Raw genomic sequence first — 22,803 nt, 5'->3', positions numbered from 1 at the left:
AAGAAAAGAAAAGAAAAGAAAAGAAAAGAAAAGAAAAGAAAAGAAAAAAAGGAGAAAAGAAAGGAAAAGAAAAAAGAAAGAAAAAGCGAAGCAAAGCAAAGAAATACAGAACATCAGCCTCACCTCAGACCTGCTGTGCATGAATCTTCAGTTGAACAAAATCTCCAGAGGATTCACCCACTCAAAATTTGAGAAACACTAGTCTCATTCACTATTCCCCCAACTTGTCTCAATAATGGAATCATCGAAGGCATGATTCTTGGGTGCCATCTTAAGACCTGAATCAGAAGCTTTCGAAGGGGAGCCTGAGAATCTACATTTTTAACCTTCTCCTTCAGTGATTCTTATAATGACATAAGTTTGAGGAGACTGAAAGATCCAGAGCTTGACAGGCAAACAAAACAGATTGGTGCTCACTCCTGCTGCCTACTGGCTGCACATCCTTGAAGAAGGTACCTTCCATCTCTGAGCCTCCTTCATGACATCAAATGGTGATAACATTCTTTTGCAGATGTAAAATGAGGACAGTGTAGGCAATCATGAAGCAGTGTATCAAGGGTTAAAACTTTCACCTTGCACTTAGTAGGTGTGAAATAATAGATGGATGTTAGCATTTTCATGGTCTCCTGTTTAACACCCCAATTCTATCCTCTGAAAAAGGCAGGTGGTAGGTATTACCTAGAGTTCTTTTCATTTATAAAATGGATCTTTAGTGAGTAGGTAGCAGGTTCCAGAAGCAAAGATGAACTCACAGCCTAGTGGGAGAGTCAGGTAGGTGAACAGGAATATTATAATAGAAACAGAAATTTTGTTCACAAATGAATCACTTCATACATCCAGATAATGTTTTGGTTAGCTTGTAGGGGAAAGAGATCAAAGCTACTATTTAATATCATTAAAACAATCATTATTTCTTTCACATATGCTAACCCAGGCAGAAAGGAAAGAGCTTTCCAGAGCACTGAAAATAAAACCTTGTTGCAGAGAGTAAGGCCTCAGTATGACTTCAATTGTAGCTGTAAATTAGCCCAGCACACCCAAAACTGTGGCAAAATTATGACCTTATTTAAAGTAGATGCTTTATCAGTTCATCCTTTCTGCAGTTCTTTCCAACCTAGCGTTATTCGCTCTCCATTGTCCTATTATTAGCCTGGATTTTGTAACTGCTGGAGTATGTTCTTCTTCTGGAGGTGGAGTCTCCCACTAACATACACTCCCCTCCCTTCCAAGGCTCAATGCTGAGAGTTCCTAATTGAATTTCTGCCCTTCAGGAGCACAGGGTCATTGGGATGAATGTGCTTTTAGTGGACTCCAGGGAGGCCAGGCTCAGGGCATCATTTTGGTCTCTCCACACTGCCATCTCAGAGCACCCCTCTGCCCCAAAGCCTGGGGTCTCTTTGTTTAATGAAGTCTTCTGTTGAAATAGTAACTCCTTTCCCTGATGTGAGCTATAACTGCATTTATGATGTGTTCGAATGAAAAAGTAGCCTTTGAGGAACTAGAAAGCCACCTTGTCTCAGGAATTCTTACAACCTTTCTTTCTCTGGTTGAATTCTTACAACCTTTCTTTCTTGTGCAGATCACTGTAAATGCCAAAATGCCATCTGATGCATTAGAAGGGAATCTCTATATTGTTATCTTACTTTGACCTCCTATGAGCCTCACAGCTGCTAGAGAAAAGAAATACTTTTTAGTTGCAAAAATGAAGGACATTTTACTTGAATATGCCGACAAGTATCTTAGCTCCTTTACATTCTCCTTGAATAATTCCACAATGCTTGATGGTCAAGGCATCCTTAAACGGATATGTTTAATTTGTTAGGAAAATCTGAGTGCCAGAAAATCATTACTTATATTTAAGATGTTAATAAATTAATTTTAGATTATAGATATTAAAAGGTTTCTGCAAATATTTCATATATGTAGATAAAAATTATAAATTAATTTTGTGTAAATAAAAGGAATCTTGATTTCATAATTTAATCAATATGATACAGGCTTGAAAAACCATAGTCTTGGGGAACCAGGAGGGCTCAGTGGGTTAAGTATCCAGCTCTTGATTTTGGCTCAGGTCATAATTTCACGGTCATGAGTTCAAGCCCCACATCAGGCTCCTTGTCAGGCTCCATGCTGATCATGGAACCTGCTTGGAATTCTCTCTCTCCCTGTGCCCCTCCCCACTCACCCTCATTCTCTCTCAAAATAAAAATTAAAAAAATAAAAATTAAACTCATACTCTTGTCTGTTCTTTCCACTCACCATAAAATTCCAGATTTTAAGGGAATGAAATTAAAGATGTCATTATGTCCCGACATGTTGTTGATAACCATCTGGACACAGAGAGGAAATAAATCAGAAAAGAAGTGCCCAACTGAAGAAAGAATTTATGACATAAACTGATTATTCTTAATTGCACGTAAAATACATTTGAAATTTCCTCCCTGGGGCTTGAAGGGAATTTTCTCCAATAGCAGCTCAACTCTCTATGCCTTTGTTGGCAAGCAAGAACAAGCTCCCAACTGAGGAAGGAGGAGGCTCTTTATCATTCCAAGTGCAAATTCATGTTACTTCCTTTCAGAAGCTCTTCCTGGCTTTAGGACTGACAACTGGTTTTTGGGGTCTCCTATGCAGCTATGAGCTAAGTACATACAGATCATATACATTGGATGATACAGATCACAGAACTTGTCATGTTGAACTGAACTAGAATATGTCCATCTCAATCCTTCTCCTAGTTTTTCTGAGCACATTTATCCCTACACTCCTACTACATTCCATTGGACATTAAACACTGAATGTGCTTAATAAACATTGGTAGAATAATGGAAATAATGTATCAAACTGCCACTTACATTTTAGTGTATGTAGGATTGACTAAGCATACATTCTATACCTCCCACATATGACATATATATCTATAAGCATATTTTGTATCACCACACGTCACATCTATCTCTGAACAAGATTTTCCTCAAATCACGCTTAATACTTTCATTTATCTCCTGTTTCATCTTTTAATTTTATTGTTAATTTCTCATTTTTTTTTAAACTTGAAAAGGGGGTTTTGTATGAAATATACTTGATGAAGATATTCCTTCTAAGTTACCATTCTGGTAAGGAATTCCCTCCTATCTCAAGTGTAACCTTTGGTACTCAGTGATTGTCAGTGTTTGCCCACCATGGAAACCTGTCACACTAGATTGTGGGGACTTCCTCATGCTCCAACTAACAGCAACTTCTATAAAGAAAGGGATGCTTTCTTCTCATTTACCGTTGGACCTCAGTGTCCTGCTCGACAGCAGATACTTAGTAAATATTCCATATACATACGTGTGTATGTGCATAGCACTGAATCGGCTTAAAGCAGACTAATTTTCCTGATATTCATTAAACCATGAGAATAGCTGTGATAATAAAAAAATAGATTTATAGAGATGCACTCCAAGATATACTTTAGAAATGCTGTCTTCAGCTGCTTCTGTCTCTAGCCACATTTTTTAGTTTTCACAAATAATGGCGAGGCACAAGGGTAACTAAAGACAACACTAACTGGATGTTGACGTATACTTCCATAGATTTGGGGTACAGTGGAGAGAGCCTGGGCTCTGGGAGTCCCTGCTCTGCCTTCTTATTCAGTACTTGGTGACTCAGGGAATGCTCAGCTGATTCGGAAAAAGTGGGGACAATAATACAGAGGTTGTACAATCCTGTGAAATTTATATTAAGGAAAATACATATAGCCTACATGTTTTTCCATGAATTTGAGTTTTATCTGAATTGTAATTAGGGCAACCATGTGCCCCACTTAGCTTAAGGTATTCCTGGTTTATGCTTATTTTAGAGAAGAAATTATTAAAACTGGCCATTACATCTCAAATATTTTTGGTTTGGATAACAACCTATATGGCCATTTGGATTACGGTATGTTGAGGAACTTAAACACCTACGGTGTAGGAAACCATCAAAACCTTAGAGGAGAAAGCAGGAAAAGACCTCTCTGACCTCAGCCGTAGCAATCTCTTACTCGACACATCCCCAAAGGCAAGGGAATTAAAAGCAAAAGTGAATTACTGGGACCTTATGAAGATAAAAAGCTTCTGCACAGCAAAGGAAACAACCAACAAAATGAAAAGGCAACCAACGGAATGGGAAAAGATATTTGCAAATGACATCTCGGACAAAGGGCTAGTATCCAAAATCTATAAAGAGCTCACCAAACTCCACACCCGAAAAGCAAATAACCCAGTGAAGAAATGGGCAGAAAACATGAATAGACACTTCTCTAAAGAAGACATCCGGATGGCCAACAGGCACATGAAAAGATGTTCAGCGTCGCTCCTTATCAGGGAAATACAAATCAAAACCACACTCAGGTATCACCTCACGCCAGTCAGAGTGGCCAAAATGAACAAATCAGGAGACTATAGATGCTGGAGAGGATGTGGAGAAACGGGAACCCTCTTGCACTGTTGGTGGGAATGCAAATTGGTGCAGCCGCTCTGGAAAGCAGTGTGGAGGTTCCTCAGAAAATTAAAAATAGACCTACCCTATGACCCAGCAATAGCACTGCTAGGAATTTATCCAAGGGACACAGGAGTACTGATGCATAGGGGCACTTGTACCCCAATGTTCATAGCAGCACTCTCAACAATAGCCAAATTATGGAAAGAGCCTAAATGTCCATCAACTGATGAATGGATAAAGAAATTGTGGTTTATATACACTATGGAATACTACGTGGCAATGAGAAAAAATGAAATATGGCCTTTTGTAGCAACGTGGATGGAACTGGAGAGTGTGATGCTAAGTGAAATAAGCCATACAGAGAAAGACAGATACCATATGGTTTCACTCTTATGTGGATCCTGAGAAACTTAACAGGAACCCATGGGGGAGGGGAAGGAAAAAAAAAAAAAGAGGTTAGAGTGGGAGACAGCCAAAGCATAAGAGGCTGTTAAGAACTGAGAACAAACTAAGGGTTGATGGGGGGTGGGAGGGAGGAGAGGGTGGGTGATGGGTATTGAGGAGGGCACCTTTTGGGATGAGCACTGGGTGTTGTATGGAAACCAATTTGACAATAAATTTCATAAAAAAAAAAAAACACCTACGGTGTGTTGAGGAACACACACACACACACACACACACACACACACACACACACACACTATATATATATATGTATATATACACACACACATATATACATATATATACACACATACCTACATATACATACTTATATACATATATACATATATATGTATATATAGATACAGATACAGATGATAGATATAGATATAGATAATGTGATCTGGTTCTTAAATATTCTTTTACATTTTTTTCAAAGATGCTAAACCAAAGTGAATTGAAAAGACACCATCCTCAGGAAGATGGAAATGCTGCCCAATGTTCTAAAATTAGTAGACGGGTAGATGGCGGGAGGATCGTGCATGTTCTCTCATTGCCCCAGGAGCCTAGAAAGAACATCCCAGCCATCTTTGTCCTGTTTGTTTTTTTCTTACTGGAATGTTTGCCTGAGAAGCCTGCACGGCAGGGCCTGTGTTACCATGTCTAATGTTGTTCATATCTGTACAGACTGTCTCTAGCTACAAGGATATTTATGGATATGTTCTCAATATTCAAAACAAATAAATTTGGTGAAAGAATCCATAATTCACTTAAATTATGGCAAATGTGATCACATTATTCTGGCTGAGTGGGGGAGATGCCAACTCACTGCAACCCAGCAGGCCATGCACAAGAAGCTTGTACGTAGGGGTGGGGGGCACATCCAGGGGTGCTGTGGAGGGTCCTCAGTCAGAATGGCCTGAACAGTTAGAGGAAAGGGGAGCTTTCTGCATATTCCTATCTACAGAAGAGGGAGAATTTGCCTAACAAACCGTAGCCTCTTGTTCCTGCTTTTCCCCTAAGTTTACTGCTTGAATAATTATAATGGCCCTTGACTCTGAAAAGTGTTCCAGCCCATGATCAGTTATTACTGTGTTTTTCAAAAATTCACCTGAGTCAGTTTAACTCTCCTTAGTAGTTCTAAGCTAAACTTTATGTGGTTAGGAGACTCTGAGTACCCATCCAGAAACCCTGGCTCAAGTCAAATGACCTGAAAACAAAGCTGTGCAGACAAAAACCAACAGACACACCCTCTTATATTATACCCCACTGACTCCATTAAATTCAGTGTTTATACCAGACAAGTACATTTTATTTATATCAACCCTCACAGCGATCCTGTAAAGTAGTCATATTCTTGTTCCCATTTAATAGATAAGAAAACTGAGTCTCAGAGAATATGTATAATTTGTCCATCTACTACTTAGTGGTAGAGTACTGACGCTAACCCACCAGTCCAAATGGGAATGGTCAACACAATTACGGCAAGTTATACTGATGACCTAGGAAAGGAAGGATGTCTTTTTTTTCCTCTTAAAGCTATATTCTGCAAGAAGAAAATCTTGGAAAAGCAAGAACTGGTTGAAGAATTGGGAGAAATAACAGAAATTGCTGATTTGTCAGAGTATCAGAATTAGCAGTGAGGAGCCTAAGTCCTCTGAACACACAAGGAATCCCCTGGCATGCCTTTCTCCCCTTTTAAAACCTAAGTTTCCTCTTAATTAAACACACAGATGAGGGGAGCCTGGATGGTTTGGTTGGTTGACCATCTGATTCTTGATTTCAGATCAGGTCATGATTCCAGGGTGGTGTGATGGCGCCCACGTAGGGCTCCTCGCTGCAGTGGAGCCGGCTTAATATTCTATCCCTCTCCCCCACTCCCCTGCTCATTCATTCTCTCTCTCTTTCTCTCTCCCTGTCTCTCAAATGAATGAATGAAGGAATGAATAAATAAATAAATAAATAAATAAATAAATAAATAAATAAATACACAGATGATACCCACCCAACTTCTCTCACAGGATTCCAGCAAACATGCTTTGCTTTGGTTTCAATATAAGCAGAAGGGAAGAAGAGGAAAGAACTGAGAAAAGCATATACATAGTGGCTATTGTCTATTTGGAATTTTCTAGATGTTGCTGCTTTCAATTTTTGTATCAATCTTTGGGGCAAGTATTTGTCTGTCTGTCTGTCTTAAATAAAGGACTGAAGGTTCTGATTAAATGACTTGCAAAAAAACCCCTCATACACCCAGTGTAAAGCTGAGCAGAGTTTTTAACTCAGTCTGTCTTGAATGCTCACATTTGCCTCATGTACCTCTCAAATCATATAAGGAAGCTATTTAAAAACACATTTACAACAATCTTTGATGTAACAAGAAACCCAAATCAGAACAACCACCTTAAGAAACACCATTTCATGCTTCAAGTAGAGCTGCCAATCAATTTAGAAAACATCAAAATAAGGTAAGAATCTTTGGGCATTAACTAAAAAATATGTTTTTATTCTCCATTACATGTGCTTCTCAGATCTTATGATCTTTATGTGGCCCTTGAAGAATACCAGCTTGGGTCCAGTGCATATGGTTTAAACTAAGTAAACTAATGCCTGAGTGTCACGCAGTTGCAAAATTATGCTCACTGTGTTGTTTTTCTTTGCTTTTGGAACCAATGAGACTATTTTGATAAGCTCCATTCACAGAGAAGAAGGGACAAATGGTTATACCTTGGCTCATTTCTTCTTATCAGGGGCAATCAGTGCACAGTTCGTTATTAACATGGCTATTGCAAATTACTCAAATTATGTCTGGACTGCGGCAAACATTTTCATGAACATTTGTCTGATGAACTTGACAATTCTTCTGAAGCCCTTCACCCTGTAATGCAATTCCATTCTGCAGGGGTTCTTGCCACTAGGCCTGGAGTTAGAGGTATTTCAGCCTCCAACATCTCCCATCAATGGAGTTCAGGGATGTGTGCCAAACTCCATTTCCATTCTGACTTGCGTCAACCACAGGGAATCATTAGCTGCTGCTCTCAGAGCACTTACTGGAGAACCATTTGATAAAGAGGACCCTCACTGGGTGGGAGAGCTAATGGACCTCCAAAGTGACGAAGCAAAGCTCTGACAGGGATGGTCCTGTAATTTTATACAGTACATCATCAGAAAATGGTTACATTGTGCCCAGTCAATTCTCTTAAAAATGGAAGCTTTGATTTCAAAACCTACTCAGGCAGAATGACACAAAGGAACAGCAACTCCTAGAGGGCTCCCCCTCCTTTTAATTTCTTTCCCTGCTCCCAAGTCCTGCAAACATTTCACCCAGATCACTGCCCAGGCCATCAGCCCCTTTATGGAAGTATTGCCTTGGGCAATGGTTGCCTTAGACTGCTTCTCTCTTTTTCTAGCAGTCCCATATTTCAAGCGATTCAAACATCTTCCAGTGAATTGCTTGACAAATTTCCACAATGATCACTACAGATCAAATTCAGCTCAAATGTTATCTTTTCCAAAGTTTTGAAAATCCATTTTTACAGCAAGGCTGGCAAAATACCTAACGAGCTTCAATTCAGAAGAGGCACATCCTTTCAACTTGAATTTGGCCTCAAAACACGTTTGGCCCAGCCAAATGCCCACCAGTCTTCTCAGTTACAGTGGTTACCTCTTTGACTCTAGTGAGAGAGATTACAGATAGTACCATTTCCCAAGTCCTTAAAATTTCTAGAAATGACATAAAAAATAAATATATTAGAGAATACCCTGCTTTCATTCAGAATATTTTGATTCAAGGAGTTTCTAGTGACTTGGCATTCCTTGGCACCCAGATTTATTTCCGTACAATGTATCTTTCTGTTCTTTAATCCATTTTCTAATGTTTCAAAACACATGAATTCAGCATGGAAAAGAATTAGTGTAAAGAGTGTAAATGAATTATTAATAAAAGAAAGAACAGACACATTCAAATAGACTTGGTAGTATTTAATCTGGAAGGGCTTAATTGAAAGTTCTCTTATCAGCCTAATAATAGTGAATTATAATGACCTTGATTTTACAGAGACAGGGACACTATCTATCTTTCTTAATGGAAAGATGAGAAGCAAGGGTCAACTGTCTTAACTAGTTATTACATAAATGAAATACATGTGCAATGTGCAGCTCTTAGAAAATTCATAAAGTTTGAAGAAGAAAATAGTTGTAAAACCTATTCGTCTTTTTCCTAAGGTTCATTTTTAGAATTGGATTGCTATTATATGTTCAACTTTATAATATCGCAATTTTCATACATAACATGATATAATGAGCACATTCATGTCCCTAAAACCTTATGAAAATTCCACTTAGGTTGAATTCGTTCAATGTATAGATATATTCTAATTTATATAGATTTATAAATTCAGGCTTTTTCTTTCCTATTACAAATAAATCTGTGGTGAACATCCTTACAAATAAATCTACCTATACATCTCTGTACACTAAACTTTTAGAAACAATATAAATATTTTGAAACATACTGAAACATTACATACAGAAGATATTTAACAAACTCTACTCCCTCAGGTAGTGAATTAGAATGTGCTCCTATTCTACCCTCACCAAACCATTTGCTTTATTTTTTTAACTTGTTAATGTTTATTTATTTTTGAGAGAGACAGAGAGAGAGAGAGAGAGAGAGAGAGAGCAAGCGAGCACACACACACAAGTAGGGGAGGAGCAGAGAGAGACGGAGACACAGGCTCTGAAGCAGGCTCCAGGCTCCAAGCTGTAAGCACAGAGCCCGACATGGGACTTGAACTCACGGACTGTGAGATCATGACCTGAGCCAAAGTCAGACACTCAACCGACTGAGCCACCCAGACACCCCTATCTTCCTTTAAAATTCCCTCTTTCAAGTTATTTTTAGAATCTTGGTGTTGCTCTTAAATTTTCATTACCTTGCTCTGTAATTTCTAAATACTAAAAATGGCTTTATGAAAGACCTAAAAATACACTAAAGAGTGAGAAAATAACAAAGAGAAAAATATGCAACTTCCCTCATCTCAACTTTCACTCTTTTGAACATACACTATTTTCAGGATCTCTTTCAGAGAGATTTAGGTAGTTTTGCTTTTGTTTTTCTTTGCCAAGTACACAGAAAAGTGTTACAGCATGATCGTTCTTTTTCAACATAGAAAAAAATTGATTCCATGGAATCACAATCATAGGATTGCAATTTACTTTTAAAATACTAAAAAAAAAAAAATGTACCTTGATTTCTCTCAGATTTGAATGTCACAAGGAAACTATTTAATGAGACGGATTCACATACACCCCTATATATTGCTACTCTAATGTACTAAATTGTGTTTAACTTGAAACATAGTCCGGTTAGTAATGCATTACAAAGATACCCCCGGTAGCATTTCAGTCACGTGAAAGTACTTTCCCTTGTTTTCCTGACTTCCTGACGATGAACTACTTCATCTACTTCAAATGCATTACAAAGTACAGCACCACTTAATTCCTAAGTTCATTTCTGTATGTATTTATTCAACAATGTCTTGGTGATAGGAGGTGCTCAATAAACATTTGTCGAAGGCAGAAGAAGAATGAATGAAACATACTACTTAAATAGAGTGCTGTACAAAATAGCACATTATTAATAACTACATGGGAATTCTTAGAAGTGGCTGATGCAGGAACAAATGTAAGCTTTTTATTCACAGCAAAGCCCAGGAGATGAATAGCAGGCACATGCGATGTGTGATTTATTCATACACTCTAGTAAGAGATTTATAGGCATCTATTAACCTACTCGAGTTCCAATTCTGTCATAGGCTGGTCTTTTGTCATGATTAGCTATGTTGTGACTTTATGTTAAATAACAGGTTGTCTGTGCTGAAATATGCAAGAAATATGAAGACAGAAGATCAAAATTATTATACATGTACATCGTTCCAGCTAAATCACCGATATATCTCTGCTTGTGTATGCAAAAGAATTAGACATGCATATATGCACAAAAGCAAAGATTTCTTTTCTAGACATGAGATCCGATATCATAGACTGGATCTGTCTCCCAAGGAATTAATATGTTGAAGTCGTAACCTCCAGTACCTCAGAATGGGAGTCTTTAGAGAGAGGGTCTCCATAGAGGTAAGTAAGTTAAAATAGGGTCATTAGAGTGGATCTTAATCCAATATGACTGGTATCCTTATAAGAAGAGGAAATTTGGATACAGACATGTACAGAGGGAAGAAAATGAGAAGACACAAGGGGCAGATGGTCATCTATAAGCCAAGAAGAGAGACCTTAGAGGGTACACTTCCATCAAGGCTCTCCGAAGGAAATAACTCTGGCAACACCTAGATTTCAGATTTCTAGCTTCCAGACCTGTAAGAAAATGTATTTCTTTTGTTTAAACCATTCAATCTGTGGTACTTTGTTCCAGCGGCTCTAGTAAACTGATACACCATGAACTAATACAGAGTAGACTGCGGCTGTATGTTGAAAAAGAGTAAGAATTATCTTGTTATTTTCAAGATTCTCAGTTTTGGAAAAGATCATCCCACCCACCTGCATACTGTGTGGGGCCTGATCCGATCCTAAAACACCATCTGGAAAGTCACTGCTTTAGGTGAGACATCTGATTAACCCCTCCATCAATCAATTAGGAACTCAATTGATTTCATCTTCCACTTCCACATGATGATCCCTTTAACATATGGTTGAGGAGCTTTAAGAGCTTGGATACTATTCACGCTTTGAATGGATAGACCACTCTTGGCATCTCCCTTGGGGTTTTAAAGTCCCTGGTGTGATTTCCATCTGTCTACACTGACCTAATAAATATAACCAAAGAAGAGAGATGTCGGAAGGAACACTCCCACGCCCCTTCATCCCCAACCCAATTTCAGAGAGGACAGAAATGGGGTGTAAATTTTGTAAATGGCATAAATGTAATGGTGCCTCCGAGTCACAAGGAAGCCATACTGTCAAGGGCGAGGAAAGGTCACAGTTCTGTTTATCCTGACAGAATACACAGTTACTCTCACAGAGATCTGCCACTGTCATTTATCACTTCTTCCAAACCTGTGTGCCCACCATGACAACTCATCTTCTTCATGGACTGCAGCTGGCTCTTAGAGCCAGGCATGATTTGCCAACATGTTCTAAGTTCCTAACTACCAGACGCATTTCTCTGTGCCACCTTAATAAAACTACATGGAATAAAGTTTTATAATAGCAATATGTAGAGAAAAAAGTCATAATTTTCCATGCTTCATGATTCAGAATAATTAATTTAATAACTGTGTCATATGAGAAGAGTAAATAAAGAGAAGGAAAGGGGTGTGGGTACATATGATCACTGAAGCATATACAATTGCAATGAAAAACAAATTACCAGGGTAGTGCTAGAAATAAAAACTCAGTGGGAAATATGTTTTGGATGCTAATTTGATTCTTCTATGGAACCTTAAAGCTGCAGTACCTACTACTGCACTATTTATCTCCATTTGTTTTTATTTTTAGCATTTATATAACCTTAAGTTTCTAAAAACCAACTAAACATCTCCTGATCTCTATTGGTAATTTTCCCTAAGTAGCTCTCTACCTAGACTGTAACAGGACTATGATTTCATTTACAACATCTGGCTGGAGAATGCTTCATCACGAGAGGTGTTAAAAAAATAATGAAATTAACAAACAAGGGCAGAATCAAGATGAGATACAGTTTTCTCTGGACACAGTTACAGTCTGGGCCTTAGTTCACAGTCAACACTGAGACGCTAGATCTTAGATGAGCAGTTTGCTCTGTTGGGCTACAGTCTGTAGTTTTGCAGGAAGGGATTATTTCTGAGAACAAGCCAACATACTTAAGTCCTGCACCAAAAATGCAGGCTTCTAAAGCAAGTACATCATTATTTCTATTAAATTAGAAGACATAAAAGTAAACCTTCCTTTCTTTAGTCAAGTAAAACTCAAATCTTGTCTACTTGAATTCAGTTTCACCTTCCTCAAATACTAAAGCTACCGGCTTTGTCCCTTCTTCATATGAAGACTCCTGATTCTGCCATTGAATGACATGTACAGTCGCAGAGCTCTGCCCTCTCTGAGGGCCTGTCCCCGGTGCCAGCTGCGAATGGCTTACCGACAATGTTTATGGGATCCCGTCAGGGTTTCGATCACAAAGCACTCGCCATCATTGAGACAGTATGCGAGGTCCTTGTCTCGGCAGGGTTTGAAGTGCTCAGAACGCTCAGTGGAATATGTCGTTGTATCTGTCAAGGGAAGCACACAAAGAACCCGCGTCAGCAGTGCATTCTGGGACTGAAGAAATGCAACTGGACAGGACCACTTTATGACTGAATGTTGTGCATCTCCCCAAATCCACATATTGAAACCTAGTCACAATAAGATGGTATCAGGAGGTGGGCCTATAGGAGGTGACTGGGTCATGAATGGGATTAGTGCCGTTATAAAAGGGGCCCGAGAAAACTCCAGCACCCATTCCAGTCATGTGAAGATGCAGTGAGAAGGCAGGGCTCTACGGACCACGAGAGTCCCCACCAGATACTGAATCTGCAGGCGCCTTGATTCCCAGCCTCCAAAACACCAGCCCTAAGACAAGCCCTATATTCAGTTATCTTATTTCTCCACTAGACTTTAACAATTGGAATCACTGTAGAAGCCCCATCTGAGGACACACTAATGGTACAAGGTGAATGATTCTACAAACACCTCAAATCCACTTCCATAAATTTCAGTTGTATGGAAACAAGTGGTATGGAAGCATCTCCTTCCCCTTATTGTTGCCAAATGCCAGGAAACATCTGATCCGTGCATATTGTGACTGTTCTGTGGAAACCAACGTCAGTTTCTTGGAGTTGTTTGTTTTTAGTTACAGGTCTAATTGGCTAATGGCTGAACCAATTATTCTTTCACATCTCCTTTTCTTATGTGATTAAAATACAAATGTTCCAAATTCTTAAACAGGACCTCAAATGTGAAGAATGTTTCTGGTAGATATCTAACAGGACCAAATTATTGTCATTTTTTAAGCGTTGTTGTAAACATTGATTTTTAAAATCGTAATTACTTACAGTTTTAAGTTAAGCTGTATGTCTACATCCTCTTTCCAAATATGAAACTAGCCATAAGTATGTGCTACCTACTGGACACAGACTCTGTTATCACATGTAGAGACTTTCTAATTTCAGACTTCTAAGCAACTAATGTATTAGCACCAATCCTACTGATTCGAGAAAAAATATATTTAAAAAGTCAAAGATGAAGAAATGATTCTGCATTTAAGCTCCTTTAGTTTCCTTTTCATAGACCTAGATTAATAATAATGCTCAATAGCATGGGTTATTGTACCAATTTAGTTACTGGAACTCACTATGAGCCTCTTCCTGTTATTATCCAAACTGAGGAGAAAGTGATTGTCCTCAAAGGAAATCTGCTCATGTCCTTCACACATCTAAAAATCCTCAGTGGGTCCAATTCCCATAATAACTCCAAATTCCTCAGTGAAAGATATAGGCCACGTGGAATTTTGCCCTCTAGTGTCATCTCCCTGTACCTTAAGACACAACTTAATTTCCAATTATGTTTCTATTTCCCCAAACACCAGGAGCTGTCACATTGTTCTTTCTTCCTGGACCATCTTTTTCTTTGCTGGAAGACATCCAAAATCCTTCAGAGCTTACATCATTCTCCCATTTTGTCTCCCTAGCACCTTTTATCACTCACATCACTGCATTCAACATTCAATGCTGCAAGGAGCCATGTGTTCAAACGTGTATCTGTTCCTTTAGTCTGTGAGTTTTTTAAGGTCAGAGGTTGAGCCATGAATCACAATTAGTGCTCAAAATATCTTCAATAAATCTGATCATTGGAACACTACTAACAGTTCAAATGCCATCAGTAAAAGATATATCATTAAAGACATTATCATCATATAAAAGTTAGTGCATATCTTACAACAGTTAGATATAATTTCACATCAATGTTACCATTTTAGTATACCTACTTCAATATTGAGGAATATTGGAAAAACAAACATTGCCCTCAGACTCACATAAATCCTCACTCATATACTGCGCATATACTGTAAGCATTGAAAATCCCACTTCTAATATCCTTTTTTGGTGGTACAACAGGAATTGATTTTTCCACTTCAAATATCTGTCTGTTAATTCCTTGGCACGAAATAAAGGCTCTGCAAAACAGACACATTTTCCCTTTTCCAGGAGATCTCCTCTACAGAGAAGATCTGTTATTCAAGACAGTATGCAATAAATAGTTACACAGAATCAATCTCTCTTTCTATGGGAAATACTTAAAATTCAAGAGCTCTGAACAAAATATTCACTATGGAACACCACACAGTTGATTGCTACTCTGCCTGCTGAAGTATATTAACTCATGATCAGTTAGTTAAGTTTCCCTTTAATTTCTTATTATCCATTTATTGATATTCACTGATCATTCTTCTAAGAACAGCTTTTCATTAACATAACCTACAGCATAAAAAGTGAGGTCCTTATTTTATAATCAGTGGTTTTAACAAGCTACAGACTCCAAGAGCAATACAATGGCAAAGCAATTACAATCAATTAGTTTCCATCTGACAACTGCTGTCTCCAGTGGTTACCTCCCCATTCTACCAACTGCCATCCCCATCATGGTATCATCTATCAGCACATTACAGAGGATCAGAGACCCAAGGAAACACCTCTGCAAAGCCCAAGGTGGGAGAGCAGAGATGTCAGATTTAAGATGTACTCAGGTCTTTTGTTTCCATAGCTTAGAGAATCCAAAAATTAACATAACTACACATACTTATACCTTTACAATGACTGGATTCAATAAAACACCACTGTTAAATATTTTTAATATTTTAATATAATAAGAAATAACAGAATGCTAGACTTGATCTTTCTATCAGTAAACTGCAATCATCAATAAATTTGAAACCTTAGAATTTACATAAACATTCCACTATACAGTATTCATACATCACTACTCACCTAAAATCACATAGGCATTGGGCAAAGTAAATAAAACTCACCATGAGGTAAAAATTTTACACTTTGAAGGCATCATGCCAAATATGTCAATGGAAACATAAAAAAAAAATTCTTAATGGAAGCACTAGGCTGTTACACTAACTCTAAGGCCACCTGCACACTTTTATAAAGTAGTAAATAAAGTAAATAAGTAAACAGTGTCTAATCACTATTAGGCTTTCTATCACTCATAACCAAACACAGCTCAACAAAGACACAATAATAATTTTGGACGACACTCTCCAATATTTGTATATCTGCCTATAAGTGCTTGTATGTACATATTTGGTTAATTGTTTTACATATAAAATATATTACAAACATCTAAAATAGAACATAAATGGAGGTGTCTGGGTGGCTTAGTTGGTTAAGAGTCTGACTTTGGCTCAGGTCATGATCTCACCATTCGAGAGTTCAAACCCCGTATTGGGCTCTATGCTGACAGCTCAGGCCTAGAGCCTGCTTCAGATTCTGTGTCTCCCTATCTCTCTGCCCCTCCCCCATTCATTCTCTCTCTCTTTCTCTCTCTCTCTCTCTCTCTCTCTCTCTCTCTGTCTCTCTCAAAAACAATAAACATTAAAAAAATTTTTAAAAAATAGAACATAAATGCAAACAACATAAAAATAAAATGAGTGTACTAGCTTATTTTCTTTCTGTGCTCTAAGGTGATACAGTGTGCTTTAATATACCCAGATGAGTATTTTGTTCCGAAGAGGAAACATGGGACATTTAGGTGAATGACATAATGGATATGATCTAACTCCAAACTCTCATGGCCCTTAAATAATCTTGGGACACCTTAACAATCAGGTATAGAACTCTCATCTATAAACTTACCCAACATTTTTGGAACCTGTTTATATATTTAAAATGGTCTAGTACACTAAGCTGGGTATAGTATATGGTACTATTTTGTCATGTATTTAAAATTCAGGGGCGCCTGGGTGACTCAGTTGGTTAAGCATCCGACTTCGGCTCAGGTCATGATCTCACAGTCTTTGAGTTCGAGTCCTGTGTCGGGCTCTGTGCTGACAGCTCAGAGCCTGGAGTCTGCTTCAGATTCTGTGTCTCCTTCTCTCTCTGCCCCTCCCCTGCTCATGCTCTGTCTCTCTCTGTATCTCAAAAGTAAGCAAACATTAAAAAAATTAAAATTCAAAGGGCATTCTTCTGTTTCTAGGAAGGTAACCTGATAAATACATCTATTATAGAGCTTTAGACTGTCTTCAAAAATCATATGGACAAAGGTCCAGGTAAGTAAACTAAGATGGGAGGGGCCTACTATCCCCATGAATTCCCATTTGTGTTTCAAGGCTCTCTCTTACTGCAGTGTACCTCCTTCTCAGACATTCTCTCCACTGCATCAGGCCGTGAATCTCCCAACTGACCAGCCCATGAGGTCCTGAGGGGACAGAGCAGGTCTTCACATCTCTGATCCAAAGTCCTACAGATGGCTTGACACAGAGATGAACCCAATGAACCTATAGAAGAATGACCTTTTCATACATGAGCATTTTTCTGAACGTTCTGTGGAAAAGTGTACATGCTTTCCATAAAAGAAAAACACCATATGAATAAATGTTTAGAAGTTAGGACACAAGAAGAGCCCCAAAAGCAATGTAGATAAAGTGTATAGAAACTGATGAGAAGAGGAGAAAAAATCCACTCCATAGGAAGAGGAGATGGGAGGAGAAAAAAAAAAAAATTAGCGAAGATAGTCTAAAAGAGAGGACAAAGGAATCCAAGCTTACGATGAACAGAAATGGTGCTAAGGATGGGCCTTCCAAGCACCATGACCAAAGCTCAAGGTCTCAGGTCAGGAAAGTGTAGGTGCTGGCATGAGGAACTAGTGTCCATTCCCTTGGGACTGCAGGAGCTGTATAATTGTCCAGACCACTCATCTGGCACTTGTTATATGCAGTTTAATGTATTTTCTTATATTTTTATGGGTTTTGGTCTCTATCCCCAGGGAGGTCAGGGAGAGTGCTTTGCTTTTAAGTTTTGTATTCTTTCCACACCATGTAGCATACATAGTAAGCAATCAGTACAGTAATTAAACGCACAGTGGGAAGGAGTGGTGGTTAATTCATTAAAGGAAAAATGGGAAGAAAATGTAAGGCTGGGAAACTGAAATCCCTGCAGATTTTGCAATGAAAGTTAATTTTTTAATGAAATAAAACAATGATTTTCCCCCTTAAGTAGTAAGTTGAACCTGAATATTACTTATTGAGGCTTTCTTTGTTGCCAGCACAACACTGCACACTGTGGGAACACAGATTTTGTTGCAGGAATAAGAGTGTTAAATAGACTATTACAGATAATAATTGCAGTAGATGATCAAAATAAAGGGAGAGCCAAATTCAAGCTATAGTTATCTCTAAAGGCTTCCCAAAGGGTTGGCATTGGAGCTGGGTCTTGAATGGGCATGATTTAATCGGCACAGGAAAAGGAATTCTAGATATGAAGAACAAAAACACCCAGGGAAGGGAAATGATGACATACAGCATAAACCCTACACACATTCTGCACATTCCTGGCTTGCAAATGTCGCAGTCACCCAGCGGTTTTTGCCTTCCCCACTGAGTTCATGAGAATTTTCAAAGAAAAGTTAAGATGCAATCCAAAAGCTTTTAGGAGTAGCAAAATACCTTTCCAGGCTAGAATCCACATAATATGGTCACGGACCCAGCAGAGTCTTCCATGGGAACGCTGTAAATGAAACCTACGGTCATACATTACCATTTCCAGTTGAAATCTGCCACTTATCGGGCATGTCATAAGGGTTCGAGACCCACAACGGACTCTGTGCTGACAGCTCAGAGCCTGGAACCTGCTTTGGATTCTGTGTCTCCATCTCTCTCTGCCCCTTCCCTGCTCATGCTCTGTCTCTCTCAAAAATAAATCAACATTTTAAAAAATTATAAAATATTTAATGGTCAAGGAAAATTGTAAGAATGCAGTAGTGTCTGAAAGGGAAACAAACCATTCCTCAACTGGCAAGAGGCAAAGATAGCTTTCTTCCTGCTGCCAGAGACCAGGCATTATTCATTTTGCTGGCATGGGAGAAATGGAGAGTGTGGGGCAAGGAATCTGAAAGTTCAATGGAGTCATGGGGCTGCCGTGAGGACTGACAGTTACTGATGCATCCCAGAGCCATCAACTCCCATAGCAAATGTAGAAAGGACCCTTATTAAATTTGCATTACATACCTGCCAACTTACTGTTTGAAATCTTGCTTCTAAAAACTGCACCAGCCTAAATAAGCCTGCATGAGACATAGCTTGTTCAATGGGATTGCATTTATTTGGGAATTCACAGTTTATCCTACAGCTGAATATATTTCCTTCTACCTGCATGCATACACATGCCTATACAAACCGTTTTCAGCTATAATAGTTGTAATGGCAGCTTCTGTCACTAAGGCCCTTGTCTTGTCACAAGTCCTTGGGCTTCTGATAGGCACTATGCTGTAAGCTTCATAGGCACCATCTCTGCCCCACATGTCACTCCACTGAAATGGTTTGTCTATATCACCAGCTACCTCTAAATCCAATGGATGTTTACATATTTTTTCTCATCTTCTCTGAACTCTCAGAAGTACCTAACACTCTTAACCACTCCCACCTCTTTCACTGGCTTCCATGTTACCACATAATGTTGAAGTTCCTCTTGCTTTTTAGTCTTTGCCACCTGTCTCCTGTAACTTAAAAGCCAGATGGCTTAAGAACTAGTCTTCAAATAATTCCAAACATATATTCAGCACTGTGCTAAGCATTTTCCATTAGCTATTTTTTTTGGGGGGGGGGGCTTTAAAAATATTTTTTTTTCAATGTTTATTTATTTTTGGGACAGAGAGAGACAGAGCATGAACGGGGGAGGGGCAGAGAGAGAGGGAGACACAGAATCGGAAACAGGCTCCAGGCTCTGAGCCATCAGCCCAGAGCCTGATGCGGGGCTCGAACCCACGGACCGCGAGATCGTGACCTGGCTGAAGTCGGACGCTTAACCGACTGCGCCACCCAGGCGCCCCAAGGGGGGGGGCTTTAAATAGCACTATAGGGATACCTGGGTGGCTCAGTGTTTAAGCCTCCTACTCTTGATTTCAGCTCAAGTCATGGATCTCACAGTTGGTGGGATCGAACCCTACATCTGGCTCTGTGCTGACAGCATGGAGCCTGCTTGGGATCCTATCCTCTCTCTTCTCCCTCTCTCTGCCCCTCCCCTGCTCATGCACGCATGTTCTCTCTCTCAATAAATAAGTAAACTTTAGGAAAAAACATTATGAATATATGCTATTATTTACTTTGTTTTACAAATGTAGAAATTAAGTCTTAGAGAGTTATATCATTGGCCCAAGGTCACATGGCTCTTATCTGGTAGCTTCTGGACTCAAACCAATGCAGCCTGACCTGTTCCACTATACTGCTTCCTACAAACCTTTTTTTCCCCTCCCCCCCCCCCATTTTTACATATTCCCCGGTGAGTGCTACTTCAGGAGTGGTCCCATGACCAGCAGCATCAGCATTATCTGGGAATGTATTAGTAATAATTTATGAGTCCCATCCGAAACTTACTGCATCAGAAACTGGAAGTGTGTGGTGGGGTGCTCTGTTAACCAGCTTTCCGGGTAATTCTCTGAGATCCAGCCACTTTGGGTGATCCTGTCTGATATCACTTACATGTCAATAACTCTCAAAGTCATCCCTCTAGTCCACTGTTTTTTCTGAACTCAACCTGCCTACCTTTTTCTTCCTGATGGATATCTCAAAGGCAACTAAAAATAAACTTGTAGAAGGCCCAAGTCTTGCTCTTTCTCTCCAAACCTATTCTTCCTCCACAAACTGGTTCTCAGACTCAACTAGTCATACCATTGATCCCACTGACTCTGCTCCAGCTATGGGTAGATTTATTCTGATTAGTCCCATCATTTCCATACTGTGTATTAAATATTTTGAATATCATCTCTGTGAACATTTGACAGGTAAGGGATTTGAATCTGGGAGAAAGTTCTTGAGTAAACAAAATATAAATGTTTACTAAAGGTATCAATTTACTTTTCACTTGAACATACGAACTTGAACATGTTCACATGAACATAAAAAAAAAAGTACTCTGATCTTCAGCAGTGAACCTCAGGTCCATTTCCATAAGTATAGATACGTTTTTTTTTTTTTTCTTTTATCATTTATCTCTAAACACATTATTACAGGTATGGAGCTACAAGGTGGTGTTTACCTTATCAGGCTAAAGATATGCATGTGCAGTGATGTTGGTATAGCTATTATTGTTATAACTATTATAACACTCAGAAAGCACGCATTAAGCATCTGCTACGTGTCAAGCCCTGAGATAAATTCTAGGAATATAGAGATGGCCTTGCCAGGTCCCTAGGAATTCAAAATCGAGTTTAGGAAACGGGTGGGGAGCAGGCATGTAAACAGTTACATTGTGATTCTGAGTGATCAGAAAGCTCTTAGAGGCAGAAAAGAAGACGTACTGAATGCCAACAGCTACTTCTAACTTGAGGATTTGGGGAAGACTTCAGTAGGAGGAGCTCACATCTCACATAGGCCTAAAACAACTATAAACGATTCGTCTGTGGGCACCTCCTGGCATGGATACGTCAAAGGAACAGCATATATCAAGTCACAGAGTCCTAGAGGGACCTGCTTTTGTCCAGTGTAATTGGAGCCCAAGGAATATGAGAGGGAGACAGGACAGGGATGTCCCAGGGGGCCTTCTGTGTTTGGCATGTGTGGGGAAACAACTAAGAAAGTGCCTTGTAATTTTGTATAATGAGAACACAAGGGGAGTTTTAGACAGCTCTGGTGTGCTATCAAGGTGGGTGTGTCACCTGTTGACTTACAGAAGCCTCTCGGTGGAATTCAGGGAGACCGGATGGGAGGCTGTTGCAAGGTGCATCCGGGAAATAAAGAGTTGCAGACATTGGGACATTGTTCCCAGCATGGACACAGTCCCATCTTGAAAGGCATAGGAAATCAAATCCCAGTATAAGGTCACTTAGGGAACATAATGTGGAAAGGAGAGCTGAGTGACTTAGGTCTAAAATGGCATCTCATTAAAATTCCCTGATGCACCTGACTTAGAAGATAGGCAGAGACCTGAAATCTGTTAGCAGAGGTCTCTATGCTTCTCAAGCAGAGAAGCTTGAAAGGCCTCGCCCAAACAATCTCAGCACTCTTTTTTGTTTTGGAAATCAAGATTGGCCAATCACCCACAAAGGGTCATGTTCTTTCCTTGGCTGATGGTATTGGAATTTATAATGCAGTTATAATGCTATTTGTAATTTCTAATGCTACTTACTGCTCATGTGTAAGTAAGGGAACGTCTGACAAAATGGGAAATGATCCCTCTGGCAGCCAGACTGTGATGTCTCCATATGAGCACATGACAGTCCACCAAGTACTCTGTGACTCTGTTTGGCACCAGACAGATGATAAGGCCACTTTGCATAAAACATCCAAGTATACCTACCTCCCTCTTCTAACAACGTTAAGTAAGTGACAATTGCTTCTGTGTCAGTGACAAGCTCTCCTTTAGTCCTCTTGCAAAAGCAGGGAAAGAGACTAAAAGGGGACCATCATACAGTCTTCGTCTCCTGTCTGGTTATAATGCGGATAATTCATTTGGAGGGTAGCATTTACAGGCAGGCCTTTAAGGCATAATCCAGGTGAGATATGAGGGGAAGAAGTGGTAGATTTGAGAGAGATTTATGAAGTAGAAGTGCCAGTATTTGGTGATTCACATGGAAGGTGATGAGGAGGATGGCTACAAGGCTGATCTTAATTCCTTGGCTTCTGTATTAATACCGAGGAAGGTCAGAAAC

At 39.3% G+C, this 22,803-nt stretch overlaps 1 protein-coding gene across 1 annotated transcript in view; it reads right to left on the bottom strand.

Annotated features, from left to right (window-relative positions):
- The window catches only part of NRG3 (neuregulin 3), a 1,079,756-nt gene that overhangs the window by 580,454 nt on the left and 476,499 nt on the right, over positions 1-22,803 (bottom strand). The window contains exon 6 of the mRNA XM_040485109.1: positions 13,037-13,166. Within this exon, the coding sequence (XP_040341043.1) occupies positions 13,037-13,166 (130 nt within the window). The remainder of the gene's footprint in view (positions 1-13,036; positions 13,167-22,803) is intronic.

The sequence above is a fragment of the Herpailurus yagouaroundi genome, unplaced genomic scaffold, assembly GCF_014898765.1.
Source record: "Herpailurus yagouaroundi ecotype Mexico unplaced genomic scaffold, PumYag 163, whole genome shotgun sequence".
NCBI classification, from domain to species: Eukaryota; Metazoa; Chordata; class Mammalia; order Carnivora; family Felidae; genus Herpailurus; species Herpailurus yagouaroundi.
The sequence above is the reverse complement of the archived record's forward strand: the minus strand, read 5'-3'. Positions and strand labels throughout refer to the sequence as shown.